We start from the raw sequence: 14,754 nt of genomic DNA on the forward strand, positions 1-14,754 counted from the left end.
TACCTAACTACTAAATGCTAGTCTCTACCAGACTAACCGCGTCAGAAATAGAGAGAACATTTGCCGGGGGACTTTGGCCATAGAGGATAACATTCCCATCCACATTGGACCCACACTCCGTAGCCGACTCCCTTCATACAATTGACTCTATTTGGCCAATTTCTACTACTAGTATTTCCTCAGGGACCCGCGGAGACTGGTAGAGGCTAGCCAAATGCCACAAGTAAGCAAATCCTGTCATTTACTATGCAAAGTGGGTCTTTATTTTCATAATTTATATTCATCAATACAGAGGCCCCAGCCACATATTTTTCTTATCATGGAACGCAGCAGGTTTATAAAATGTCCTCATTAACCGTCTTGGTGAAAGCAATTACTGCTGACAAGCCACTTCAGGGAAGAAGCCCTAACATGGTGGACAGACGCCACTACCGGTATGAAACTGCAACAATCCTACCTGATTCTATCTAATGGGAAACACAACTACACCAGGTCTGATGTCAAAAGACCTTTATTCAGGTTCTTACTACAAAATCCTCCAGACGGGCATAGTCCTGTCGTCTAGAGTGTGGGTACATGGCAAGGTGATGTGATTTTTTGTTTCAATATTCACAACGACTTGGTGGCAGCCAGGTGTTTTCTGTGCACCTGGCTGCAGAGAGGTAACGTTACAAACAAAAGCAACTGTTGAGCATGTGTAACTTTAATAACATGCAAAAAACAAAACTTTGCTAGATGTGTCTATATATCAACATACTGTCGCACCTGAACACAATATACTCTTTCTTTTATATTTACAATATATACAAGTTGTTGGATACAAAAGTACATACGAACATTGAAGTTCCTTTACACTTCAGAGACAGCGTATGGTGCTATTAACGTTGTCGGTAAGGTTAGCTATAGCTTTAATTGTGTTGAACTCAACTTGTAGTTGACACACACAGGCTTCCAAAATGATACTTACGATGTTATCAAGTTGTCCTTCTGAACACAGCTGTAATGTTTTAACCTTCCGGTATGGAACGTAATATCTGGCCTAGACTACTTGCCGCCCCATATTGCACTCTTGAAGCAGTTCTATTACATCCTGTCTACCTATGGCTCTCAGAGCGTCGCACAAGTTGTCAACAGTGGCGTTCTCCATTCTACTCCAATGAACTAGGAAGGCTTTGGCGGCTCCAGGCCCGTTGTTGTTGCCTTGCTCAAATTCATCGATGGCTGCGATGTCGTACCCCAGCTCGGCCGCCAGGTGTCGCCAGTTGACGGGATGCTGAAGACTGAGCGTGAAGACGAGGTCACGGATCCTGTTGGAGGACAGCTCGCTCACTCGGATCTTCCCACCTGCAAGGACACCGTGATGTTAGAACTGACCTTTTCACATCCGAAACTTTAAGACCTGGTCGTATGCATCTTGTACCTAGTCTACAAAACTGTTGTGTTACGCCCCAAAAAAAAGTTTCCAAGAGGCATAACAGTCCAACACATTGTTACAATGAGATCTGAACTTGAAACTGTCACTTTGATGCTATTCCAGTCTAAATAAAACTTACTGCTGGGAGTGGTACAGGGCTCCACGCACACGCCGCTGTCGTTGTTCTGGCTCTTCTGTGCTTCCAGGTCGTGAGGCTGGGGGGCAGACTTGGAGCCCTGCGGTCTTCGGCAAGTCTTCCACCTAGAAGAGAAAAGGGGGCTTGTTAACAGGCCCATACCTCATACACAGTAACAAAGGTCGGTGGTCCGTTTCAGCGTTTGCCATACGTTCTCTCCTCGCTATCAACGACTAAACAAACAAAAAAACTTTAATGTCCAAGCACCGATCAGAGGCACATTCACTGAGTTCTAATTGTCACAGATCCTAATTCATTTCCTCCATGGCGATTTAAAAAACAGCGTTTCTACCTCTCCGTAATTTTTTTGTCGGGCTGTACGGCCATGTTGATTTGTTTAAATGGATGATATCCGCGTGCGAATCAATTTTCGCCCGTTTCCGAAAGAAAGATTTCAATAACACAGCACCCCCTAAAAGCAGGACCCCTATTAGCGATAGGGGTGCTACACAGTAAATCATACAAAGCGACTTCTTGCCGCTAGGTGGCGTGTATGAACCGGGATACAAGCTCAGTCACCTTTGAGAATCATTGATGTTGTCTCAGCGTCACCTAGCTAAAGTCATTACCATTGTATAGGGGACGATAGCAGGCAGTAAGGAATAACTTGATTGAGGTACAAGAAAATGACTATTCTATGTTCCTAACATGCCGCCCGTCCCCTCACACGTACCGTTTGACAGCCACATAGACGATGAGTCCGACCACCACCGCGCCCATGATGGAACAGTACACCGGGATGATGTTCTGTCCGGAGGCGTCCTTTAACGTCAGCATGCCGTCTGAGGGCGTGGTCCTCACGTTCGCACCGATCAGCTGCGGCATGTTCTTATCTGAAAACACAGGAATAAAACTATTCAGTCACGTATTCAGAGCAAGTTCAGTATTGATGGAGAAAGATTAGCATGTGTCACACAATACATGGGCCTTATGGTGGATATCGGGTTATATCCTACTAACTATTGTCAGGACTGAATACCACGGGTCCGACTAGGATTTGTTTATTCTTTCAACATAAGTCCCGTGTGGCAGTCATCGTTTAAGAGACATGACCAAATTAGATTGACTGCAAGCTTTTATGTTCCATCCTGTGCGCACAGCATCCTGCGTAGCCAAATATAATGACTAGACCTGTGCGAGGTTTAAATCTCTAACCGGCGGGTCGGCCTCAGGACATCCGCTCAAGCCACTACAAATGGGAAAGTAACGCGACCGACTTACATCCTCTATAAAGAAGGCAAACCATAAATCAACGCCTTGGGACCATCTGCTTTTGGATTTGCAAGTAAAATTTTGGTGTTATCAAAACTTTTACTTCGCTTTATTTTATGTCCTTGCCCAGTGAGCGAAACACGCACGCGCGCACACACACACACACACACAATTCTTGGCGACGCCTCAGGGGCGAGCCTAATGGTATATATATTGTGTGCAGTTTGAAAGAATTCTAGGAATTGCACAGGAATGTGTCCACATGAATGTAGGACCATGACTCAATAATGCTTGGATGGATTGTTTCATATTTGGAAGGTGGGTAGGTCTTTGTGGGACCTCGAAATGCTTGGATTTTGGGCCCCTAGCAATTTTCTATGGTACTGCACGGAAACTTTGCTTTTGAAATCTCGTGTTCTGAACATGCTATGGTCATGATTTTTTAGTGGTGGATAGCTCTTTGGAGGGAAAATAGGTCCTGCAGATTTGGACCCCCTAGTGGCTTTTTAAACTGCAGGAGCTGATTTTGTCTCAAACTTCTGAAAGAGAATAACTCAAGAATGGACTGACGGATCGTCATAATTTTTGGTATGTAGATAATAGGGGTGATTTACATAATCATTTGTCGATTATGCATATCAACATCTAATTTGCAAAATTAATGAGGGACGTCCATAAATCAGTTGCATTCCATTTCAGGACTCTCAAACACATGACATAAGTAACTGAGAAAGAGGCGAATATCGAAATATATTAATTATGAAAATTAATACCTAATTTGCATAATTAATGACAAAATACTATAAATCCATAGTGGTAAATGATGGGTATTTTATTCTTGCAACATTTGGAAGTTAAGTAAATGTGGCCATTATTAGACATAAATCTTGTCGACGAGGGCTTTATTTACATAATTTATGAGGAAACGGTACAATATTCTTTTTCGTGAAGACAAGACTTTCATACTTGGACAACTTGTGTTATTTGGGTAGAGAAGGTGATCATCTGATATAGTTTATGAAAGTGAGGTCCTTATCTGCATGTGGGCTAAAAAAGAACTAGCAGAGATCACCGTCGCCATGGCAACATCTTTTTACGTTGCCAATCTTGTTCGAGTTTCAAATTCTTCTTTAACGAGGGCTCGAGATAAAAACTTGGTGAAGCATCTGCTAAAGGATCGATTACAATTCTGCATCCTGGGCCAGCAGGAACTTATAACCGCAGAACTTACTATTAGACAGCCTACAGAAAGACCATGTCCGCCAATTCCATCGCAGTCTCTGAGCGTGGCTTCGACTGTTTCTTTAACGTGTCGCTAGACGTAACCTCCTTCGCGGCCAGGTTCTTGTGCCAAAAAGGTCGTGTCTGCGCCCGCTGGACGGCAGTCAGAAAACAGTAGATTGGCAACTAACAACTACGGCCACCTACACCCCAAACGGAGCATGTTGGGATCCCGACAGTCCAGCTACCGACAGTTTTTCTAGCCTGCAGATGGTCATTACGGAAGGCTAGGAAATATTCCTGTAGGCCGGTCCTCTACACGTGTAGCGGGACGGAGAGCGAAACGTGTTGGTCAGGTGATGACGATATCTACTGTCGGACTGCTCTCTACTATGACTGTTTTGGAATTTACTCCTCTTGAGATTGCACTAAACGACGACACTCGGAGACTTTTTGTCGTCTAAGATTTGTCTAAAGCGCTTGCGTGCTTATTGAAGGTTATATTGGCCCTTGTCGTGAAGTAGACATTGAACCCAGACTACCGCCTAATTTGGCTGCGGCGGTTTAAATCTCCATCTGGAAAAGATATCACCTCCTAACGAGAACATGCGCGCGGTGTGCTATACTGCCTCATTCCAACAAATTACCCTTGAAACGCAGCGCACGCTAACAAGCCAAATCTGCTCGCTGCCGCCTCCTGCACCTAACGTGAGCTTTCCTTCCAGTCTGCTCATGGGGCGTTTGGGATATCAAGTTTTGGACAAAGCGCTCGCCCCGTGGCGCGGACACCAGTCACACGCGCAGGCACTAATCTACCTGGACTTTTGACGGGCTTTAGAGCGGATGAGCCCTTGTTAGGCAGCGCAAAAACACTCTCCAAGCAGAGGTTGGTGAAGAATGTGGCCTTTTTATCATAAAATTCATCACCCTCCTTTATCAGCGCTGAAACCCGCTCTGGAAACGTTCGGCAAACCTCTGCTTGGAGAATACCCTACATCACCTCTGTTGGTGGGGAGTGCCAACAGAAAAAGGGGCATATGATAAGACTCGGGCACAAACTTCTCCACCAACCTCTGCTTGGAGAGTGCCTGGGTCGTTAGGTGTAACATATTATCCATATGCTATCGCGCCGCGTGCATGCGAAGCTGGTGTGTTACGCCGCCGAAGGGCGGTTATACCGGCTATATACTTTTAAGTAGATACAGATTCAGAATGGCTTCATTTCTCAGCACATGCAAGATGCATGCAATTTTCAAGCAGATGTTGGAGGAGGCTAAATCGTTACCTTTTCTCAACCGCCGTTTTCTGTTTCAAACTGCGTCTTGAACACATATAAGTAATCTAGCTCAGGCCGACAATTCAGCCTTCCCGCCCGCAACGAGCCGGCTTCGCGAAAGAATTTTAATCCGGTTGAACGTGTTTCCCATCAGAGTAGCGCTGTTAGGATGACAACACATAGTGTGTGGAAACTAGTGTGTGGAAACGTTTGAAAGAGTTGTTTCCCGAGAGTGAGTACTATGGTGTAAGAGCTTAGTCTCTACCAAAACCTGTAGGTAGCTGGAATATCAGAAATTGGCTAAATATTTTAAGAGTTATCCCTATTTTATTGTTCCAACTCAACACATGCACGGATAATACATGCGTGGACACATACACATATGCGTGGACACATACACATATGCGTGGAAACATACACATATGCGTTGACACATACTCACGTGCACATACATTTACCAAAACATAAGGGGTTAGAAAATTAAGTCTAAGTCGTAGAATGCTTCACGTTCAAGAAAATCAATGTTGAATCAATGAATGTATGTTAATGCAATATATATAAATATATGGAATGAAAAATGAAATGTAATGGAGGCCGAAGGCATGGTAAGCAATTGAGTGTGGATAACATTTTACCACGGTAGTTTGCGCGCGCGCGTGTGTGAACAGTATTAGGCTATAGATCCATGATACATGGTTAGATTATGGGCTGCTCCCTAGCGGTTTTCTTAGGTACTACAGTAGGACTTCCGCTTCGTGTTCTGGACATGCTATGGTCATGATGGAACTGCAGGGGCCGACTTAGAAGAAACATTGAAGGAGAATGATTCAAGTAGGTATTGGCGGATCGTCATGATTCTTGATTTGTAGATAGCCTAACACATGATAAAGCGCTAAAAATAAAATCACGCAAATTAGTAATAATAATAATATAATAATTTGCATCAAAGGCATCGTAAGTCAATCATCATTGGAACTATCTACACACCAAAAGGCACGATGATCCGTCAACTCCTTCTTGAATTCTCCTTCAAAGTCCCAAACAAAATCGGCCCCTGAAGTAACAGAACTTAGTCCACTCACAAGTCCAAGAGCTATGAACAATTAAACAATCAAGACCATTGCATGTCCAGCACACGAGATATAAAAACCGGAAGTCCTACTGCAGTGCTATGAAATGCCGACAGAGGAACTATAATCCAGGTAGTTAGGATCAGTAAGATACGCAAGACAGCAGTTTCTCAAGCAACTGGACAATTTGTTAAACTGACAAAATCATGAAGTTGCTTGGGGAACTATCATATTGTATAATCTTCATTTCTTCATCTAGCTAACACCTCACCAACGTACCCAATATCATAAAAATCCATCCACAGTACCAGACAGACAAACGAACACACAGCTTCGAAAACGTATTCTAACCTTCCTGGCGAAGGTAACAAATGGTAAGAATGAAGCTGTCCGTCAGATTGTAGCGTCTTATAAGTTATAAGGAAGACTATATGGTTACTTACCGAGACAGATGGTGTCAGATATGGACGTGCACGTCTGCAGCATGACCTGGCTGTCCGTACATCGGGTACACGCCAGACACCGGGCCCGGGGGCTGTCCACGTCAGAGTACGTCATGTTGGGGCAGGCGACACAGCCCGAGTCCTGCCGGGAACTACAGGCCTCCACCGCGCCGAACCCTGGCGGACAGATCTGACACCGCTCACAGCGCTCGGTCTCCTCGTCCCAGTAGAAGTCAACTGAACACTCGCACACGGTGTCGTGGGTTCTGTTACACAGAGACGCGACATTCATGTTGGAACCGCAGGTAGAGCAGGCACGGCAAGGCTCGGTGTGTGAGCGGGAGTGAGAGAATGTCTGCCCGGGGACACACGCCGTGCAGCCGGTACCGGTCCCGTCCGAGCAGGGCGTCGTCACCCCCTCACCTGGCGGGCACTGCGAGCAGCACGCACCGCTGGAGTCATAATGTTGGCTGGGACATGCCGCCGACACGCACACCTGCAGGGACACACAGACAAACTGTTTCAACCAACATGCGGCGAAGTTAGGATAGGGAACACATCAAACGCACCTACATGCAGCGAAGTCAGAACAGGGAACATATCAAACTGTTAGTGCTACAACCAACGTCGCCATTAGCTATAGTCAGACAAAGTCTTCGATCTTTATTCTTTTATCTTTACAAAGGAGGTCTTGTCTCCTTAAAAAAGTTAAGACACAATTTTTTTCATTAAAATGTAGCCATTCCATTGTCAACTTCAAACTTTTCGAGGAACCTGCCTTCTGTCCCTACTATTAACTCGTATAATACGTCACGATACGTTACGTGATAAACGGGTGGACAGAGACTGGTCTGGAACTTTGCACCGATAGGTTGTGCTCGGGGAACCGGTTTTTGTGTAGTCTGTCCTTAGAGACTTAGAGCGTCCTACCCACAAAAAGACCATATCAATCTACACACGTACACATATCACGTTAGACACGCCACTACAAAGGCAGTTGAACACCTTGACTAATATCAAGCCACCCTTCAAGTTCGAATCAACACGGTTTAACTGATACAACAAAATGAGGTTTTAATTGATTCTACGGCGTGTAAATACAGCACCCTACTTAGCAATGGGGAATTGAATATACGGTGTCGAATTACATGGAAAACACATGACACGTGCCGCTCGCTTGTGACTACTTACGACATGAATTTGTTCTGTGGTGTGATTGGATGAAGCCTATACATTGCCTAAATACTCACAAACTTCTTTGGTTGGTTTATAATCAAATCGGTGTGATTTTGCGTCTACATCTCAAACATGTTTCTACACTACATCGACGTTGGATCAACTAGTTAAAGGTCGAGGTCAAAGTTCTGTTGTTCTTGACAAAATGGCGGGAATAGTTCTGCCACAATCTTTTTTGTTGCTTCTGAGTGTGATCTAATATTCGGCGTGACTCTAGTTTGACCCCACGTACCCTGGTGTATGACGTCATACGAGTTATCCCCAAGCTAAATGGGTGTCAAGTATTTCAGTGTTGACACTTTCAAGTTAGCATAATTTTTTTCCCCAAAAAATGTATCAAGCAGCTTCCGAAAGATGGTTAGAAACAGAAATCAAACGGTTTTACATGTAGGTCATTAGAAATCGATCGTATTTTTAATGTTTGTTCCCAGGGTCATCTAAAAAGCAGATCTATAGATCTGAGAAAAATAATTAAAATTGTTTTTTTGTTTGATTCGGTTCTTACGTATTTCTACTCGTGCTCTTTAGTGATCTCTTATGGGAGCAATAAAATAAACGTTTCACCTTGGGCACGCCATCACCATGCCCAGGACGACCAACAAATATTTGCTCTTACTCAGGCGGTAAAAGCTATTTTGTGCAGTGTCTGTGAGACTGACAACAGTTATTGGTCAGATTTCACGGCCATGTTCCGGTGTGTTTCCCAAAGACAACCCCTCCAACCACGGACAAGCTCTGAACCACATACCGGTCTGTACACACACGTACTACAAGTACAACCGATAACTCTTCCAACCTGGCACCCGCTCCGGAGAACGCTTGGGGAGGACTAATGATGTTCGGTTTCATCACTTATCAGCTTATTATCAGCTTGGCAATGAGATTAAAAGTTTGCGCGGGAGTGATTTGTAAAATTATCATGAACTCAAAGCTCCTGCCGAGTGCTAGTGAGTAACGTGTCGAATCGAAGGGTTCATTTACTTGGTGGTTTATAACTTGTGAATTATGATAAAGAAATATGCTGATAGATGATATTTCCCGTGAGTATGACAGTTGGGAAATGTAACTGCTGTCAAAGGGAGTCAGCCTTGCGGCCTGGCAGGAAAGATCAGCTGTTCCGCCCATAGCGTGCCAGGCCGCGGGCCCGACAACATTTTCTACCGACGTCTTGCTGTGTTCTCTCTGGTTTCAGGGTCGACGCAGACTTTAATGTGCGACCCCAACAAGACAATCTTGCATAGCTGCGAAGTTCCTTGCTGTGGAACCCCGTTCGGGCGAGGTCAACAGCAGATATCTGTGTACAGAATTAGTTTCTCACATGGCGCGCTATTGTGGGAAAGAAAGGGTCGCCACAGAAGCCGTAATCAGAGACTCTTCAAGATAGATCTCCCTTTGGTGTAGATAAAAAATACAGACCGACTACACTGTTAGTAATGCGGGTAGATTCGGGACTGTAGCTTTGTGGAAAGAAACTTTACAAACCCCACTCAATTTCAGACGTCACTTCGCCAAACGTATTCCAAAAGTCACACGGATTGATGAAAGAGAGGGTAACCAGTGCACGGTTGTGCAGACATGGCCTTTCGCCTGGATGCATTTCGGGAGGGTCAACTCTGTGGGATGCACATTCCAAACAGGGCTGTCATATATTAGGCTTGACGTTTCCAGTTTTTTCTCTCCGACTCTTTGGTCCAAGTCCCACCGTGTGGTCTGTGAAGAGGGCACGAGGTCCCCTCGATCCGCCGGGTTCCCGCCGCTTGGCTCCCAACAAACGACGACAACAAATGTCCAACCACTTATGAAATCGGAATGCGAGCTACAGGCAATTTGTATGGTCACGGGAAGGTTGCAGGATAACATTTCATTCTGTTTGATCAAAATTTGGAGAAAGCAATAGGAGAATTTTGGCGACGGCATGATTTCAGGCAGTTGAACTCTTTGTGGGGTTCTGCCTAAGCAAAGGTATATCTAAAGGGCGCTGCACCGCCCGGTCACAATCTCAGTACAAAATTGACAACTTTGAAACTTAGGTTAATTTCAATGGAGAAGTTCCTTTTTGACTTTTTCATTCTCCTCAAAGCCACAGCGCCCCTTGTTGTATTTCTGACGAGTCCCGATACGTATCAAACAAAATGTCCTGAGATAAGAAAACATTGAGTTCATCCCAGGCACGAGTCCATAACTAACAAGTCTACAGAGGCTACTGCTGACAGGTCTTACAATGGCAATCTTCACAAGGCCTCGTGAAGAATTCTGGCCTGTTCACTTCTCCGTGAAATAAAAAAAAGGATAAGATTAACCATTGTTGTCGCCAAGCGGACTTCAGTTGTTGTTCAGAAAGTGTTCCTATCAGTCGGCTATCACAGGGACATGGTACTTTGTTTGTGTCAATGGCGGTATCAAACACGAATCAATGGGCTAATTTGGGGATCAGTTTCTCCATGACAAAAGGCTGACAGCGACACACATGCAAATATTGGAGCTGTCGACAAGCCGTTATCATAGGTAGACAAATCTTATGCAAAGTTCGGTGTCTGATAAAATGTCTTTGATATGCGGCCATGGTCTTCTTCTCGGCTTCCAATGAAGCAAGGGATATTTTATCTCTAGACAACCTTAGTACATTCCTCATAAAAACAATTTTTAACGATTTATAAACCGAACCAAAACAAATTCATGATGTATCCAAAACGTACGTGGCGAAAATTACTTAGGCCGTGAATGAATAAAACCGCTCAAAACAAAAACTCATGTGGCTTCAACAAACAAAAATAAAATGTATTGATTTGATTTGAAAAGTACAGCCAGGACTACCAAACTAGCCGAAGGCTATTACAAAGGGTTAGCCCTGGGAACAGTATTCAAAGATCAATACAAACTTTCACAAAGTGCGTCAAACACACACATAGAGGCGGACACAAAACATAGGAGAAACAACAAAAACCATCACAAGACTGAAGCGCATATGGAAGTAAAATTAGATAATCATTGAGGGTCACTTGAATGTAGGAAAAATGTTTTACCTTCTTATAAGAATGCAACGTCCGTTGTGTTTGTAGAAAAGAACTTTATTTATTTATTTTACTGAACTTTTTGTCTTGTAATTTCTCTGCGTTTTTACTTTTGGTGTTACGCCATTCCTGTTGGCATATGTTGAGAATTTTGTTATCGGTTTGGCGCGGCGCGGGAAACTGGCATTGGCTTTAGTTTGTTACAAACGAACAAATATTTGTCGCATGTGTGCCAAGAGCTGAAGTCAGATGTGGACAGTTGTTAACACAGTCCTACATTTATCGTGTAGTGTAAAAATGCCTCAAAGAAGTCCTCTATGCGAACCCGCATCATGTGTTGCTCACCACCCGAATAAATTACGGTACACCAAATAAAAAGATGAAGATGATGATGAAAATGAGTATCTGTGAGTCCATTGCAGTTGCCGGTATTGGTTAGATATCAAAAAGACTTCTGGCATAGAGGTGAGAAAAGTATCCAAATTGTGGTATGCAAATGTAAGCAAAAAGGTGTGGTTGTCCAGGCCATTGTTTAGTCGTACTTCAAAAGAGGCTGTGAATTGGGATCGCTGTCCTCACAGCACATTGATGACATTGATACGGAAAAGCCTAAATACATACAAATGAGACCGCGCGCCACAAACAATGGCGCCAAAATCCGCGGCAGCATCAAGACATGGTAACAGCGACAATTGAAGTTCAGGCTTTATCATTCTAATCCGAACTGTGCCTTGTAAGACAACAGGAACACATTGTCTTGCACAACCTATTCTCAATGGAGCCCTAAAATCGTGAACAGCGAGTTCCAATAAAGGCACTGCCGAAAACAAACGTGTGAATTGCGAAAACTCGGCGCTAGACAAAACTTATTCAAATATTTTACAAAATTTGTCGCGGACAAAAACTTGACGAATCAGGCATGTTCCGCCTAGCAGTTGATTCTGCACAGAAAAATTTTTGCCATCATGGCAGAAGAAATGTTTGAGAGGTAGTTGATTCGAAACTTGGAGGAAGTAAGTATATATAAACGGACAATTTTGGTTTCAGATTTCAAATCAGACCCAAGGCGCTATTATAAAACACGGAATGAAGTACAGTAAAATCTGGCATGGGAGGCTGCCCCACGTACAACAAGCGGGCGGTTCTCTGAGCATAGAATGTCTCACAGGCGCGCTAAGGACATGTCTTTCCGGTGTGCACACAATGTGCGGATACTTGTATCAGTTTGGCCCTGCAGGCAAGCTAAGCTTCAAGCAGATGTAGCGATGGGAGATCGTAACGTTTGGGGACAATAATAGAGAGAAATTATTTTCGAGTGTCGGGTTGAGCGGGAAATTAGGAGTAGGCTTTCGTGCAGACGATTTCAAGATGGGAATGTACTAAATAAATTTATAAATAAAGGGCCTACACAGGACTGTTGGACAGCAAAAGTTCAAAATAAACTACCCGCTACGAAGAGAGACCGTCCTCTTTTCAAAACCTTCGGTGCAGAAATAAGCTCATCACTTCGAGTCGGCTTAGCAAGCATGTTGTGTTTGTACCATAGCAATGTGCCGGGGTCGGAGCCAGTGTGCCAGTAACGTTACGGACAGTCAGATGGTCGAGATTTGAACCCGAGTCAGAACCCCCGGCGTGTACAAGGTAATGTTAGCAACTCTACACCGCACCGGGAAACCATGCCAGTCTATAGCAGGGAACCAAAGCCAGACAAACTGACATTTCGATTTACATCCACTGTTTGTTTCGTTCTGCTCTCATGCGTGAACTGTCCGCTTTCCACTCGGAGAGCGAGACAAAGACGCCCCACACAATAGCAAATACACTGGCATTCGGCCACCATGGTAATGTACGATTTCGGCGAGCCATCGGACCCGACAACACGGAAAAGGGTTGGATCAAAGGATAGCAGTCTACGATCGGAAATATTTTGCCGATCACATGGCACTGAAACACAGTCCTCGTCCCAACCGCATACACCGTACCGAACCACGACCGACTAGTCGGCCGATAAACACAGCACCACTTACCGTGTAGAAATACAGGAACAGTACGGGCAGGGGAGTCATCGTGACGGGCTGTGTCTGGAGCGGGTCGCGGTGTTGTCTCCGTGCTGGTAGACCAGGACCGAACTGTGCCTGCACTCCTGGGACAGAAGTTTGCGGAATGTCGCAGCCACCAGTCAACTACCTCCCCGTGTATGCATGAAGTCCGTCATAAAAGTTGTAGGGTGTAAGGACGGGCCGATCAGTGTCACCGCGTTCAACATTACACCGATTGATTATGCCATTGATCTTCGCGCTGATTGGTTGAAAATGATTCAATCTATCAACGTCTGTCACTCATTTGCCTTATATGGCAAAAGCAATTGTGTCTTTGGTCGGAATCCAGCTGTTCGCTCCCCTCCCACTGGCTGAAAGGTTCTTCTTTGAATTTTGACCAAAAAGATTCGCAGTGTTTGGCGCTCGTGACCTCTTGCCTTGTAGTTTGACACGAGCTTGCAAGGCCAGGTTTAAGTCCTTTGAATGATTTCGTTCACAAGCAGCCACGACGTCTGAACACGGCCGGGCAGGGTGCAGGCGGTCTCCGGGGAAATGTTAACTTGGGGCCATATCAATTCAAAGTTTTTAATACCATAATTTGGCGAACTTCTATTTTTCCAGCAACCAAGGACATTATATAAAATCAATGAGATTTACCTCCTTGATAAGATAATGTCATTGCATAGACCAGTTTAGTCTGGTATAAACTAGAAATTATGAAAATAGCCTCAGATGTTATGAATATATAAAATAAAGGTCTTCATTCAATCCAGTATTTGAGTATATGTTGTCAAGGATATTTTCCTATATGATCCCCTTGATATTTTCAGGGATATCAAGAAAAAAGGAAGATCTGAATGTCGAAGCTACGCAACTATTTGGGGTGGACGTGTCACGTGAACTCGTTTGAAATTTTTGAATATCAGAAAAGCCGATGTTGAGCCTGGCTACCCAAGCCCTGGATGTGAAAATGTCCCGATCTTCCGTAGCCTGGAGTCCAACCAAGGAGGTTTTATTTAGCTCCTAACGGTCACTACTCCACCAACAAGGCTGGTCTCCATGCTACGTCTTTCACCCCAACATCTGCTTGGTTAAGACACGGCGTGCCATGTGGCGGTTTAGAATGGATAGCAGTCAGCCAGTGCAAAATGTAAACCCCAGCTAAACCATGACAACCTTTCTAATTTTAAACACCAGCTTTGAGGATAGACAATGGGACCCCGTGCACACAATTTGTTCACCAGTCTGCCGAGAAGGATAGCGTTGCCCAGACAGACGTGACAAATACACGCATAAGCTGGTCAAATCATAAAAATGATAAATGAAGACGGCTCTTTGGTTAATGTATTTCAAATGTCAATTAGTCGGGATTCCGCGGTAAGTTGCCATGGACATGTGCATGGTCTGTTCCCTGTAACAATTCATTAGCGGTAAGGCGTTACAACAGGTCGGGTGAGGTGTTGAGTTAGGTGCCTCACCAAGGTCATTACCATCACAAGTCAGCCCAAAATGCTTCCACAGTGCGCGTGGGGAGTGGGAGATAAATAGAAACGGCCGGCATGGACTTTGCAGGGATTTTCACCTCCATGAAAAATGGAGGCATTATTTAGCGTTTGTTTGTATGTTTGTTTGTGTG

General features: G+C 44.4%; 1 protein-coding gene across 1 annotated transcript; it reads right to left on the minus strand.

Moving 5' to 3' along the window:
* Positions 1-495: 495 nt before the first annotated feature.
* On the minus strand, positions 496-13,387 carry LOC136421163 (tumor necrosis factor receptor superfamily member 16-like). The gene is made up of 5 exons (XM_066408324.1): positions 13,107-13,387; positions 6,833-7,328; positions 2,284-2,443; positions 1,554-1,675; positions 496-1,344 (listed from the first exon to the last, which is right to left on the minus strand). The coding sequence occupies exons 1-5, from the start codon at positions 13,143-13,145 to the stop codon at positions 1,040-1,042; spliced, it is 1,122 nt and encodes a 373-aa protein (XP_066264421.1). The 5' UTR covers positions 13,146-13,387; the 3' UTR covers positions 496-1,039.
* Positions 13,388-14,754: the final 1,367 nt, after the last annotated feature.

This window comes from Branchiostoma lanceolatum, chromosome 15 (assembly GCF_035083965.1).
Source record: "Branchiostoma lanceolatum isolate klBraLanc5 chromosome 15, klBraLanc5.hap2, whole genome shotgun sequence".
Classification (NCBI taxonomy): Eukaryota; Metazoa; Chordata; class Leptocardii; order Amphioxiformes; family Branchiostomatidae; genus Branchiostoma; species Branchiostoma lanceolatum.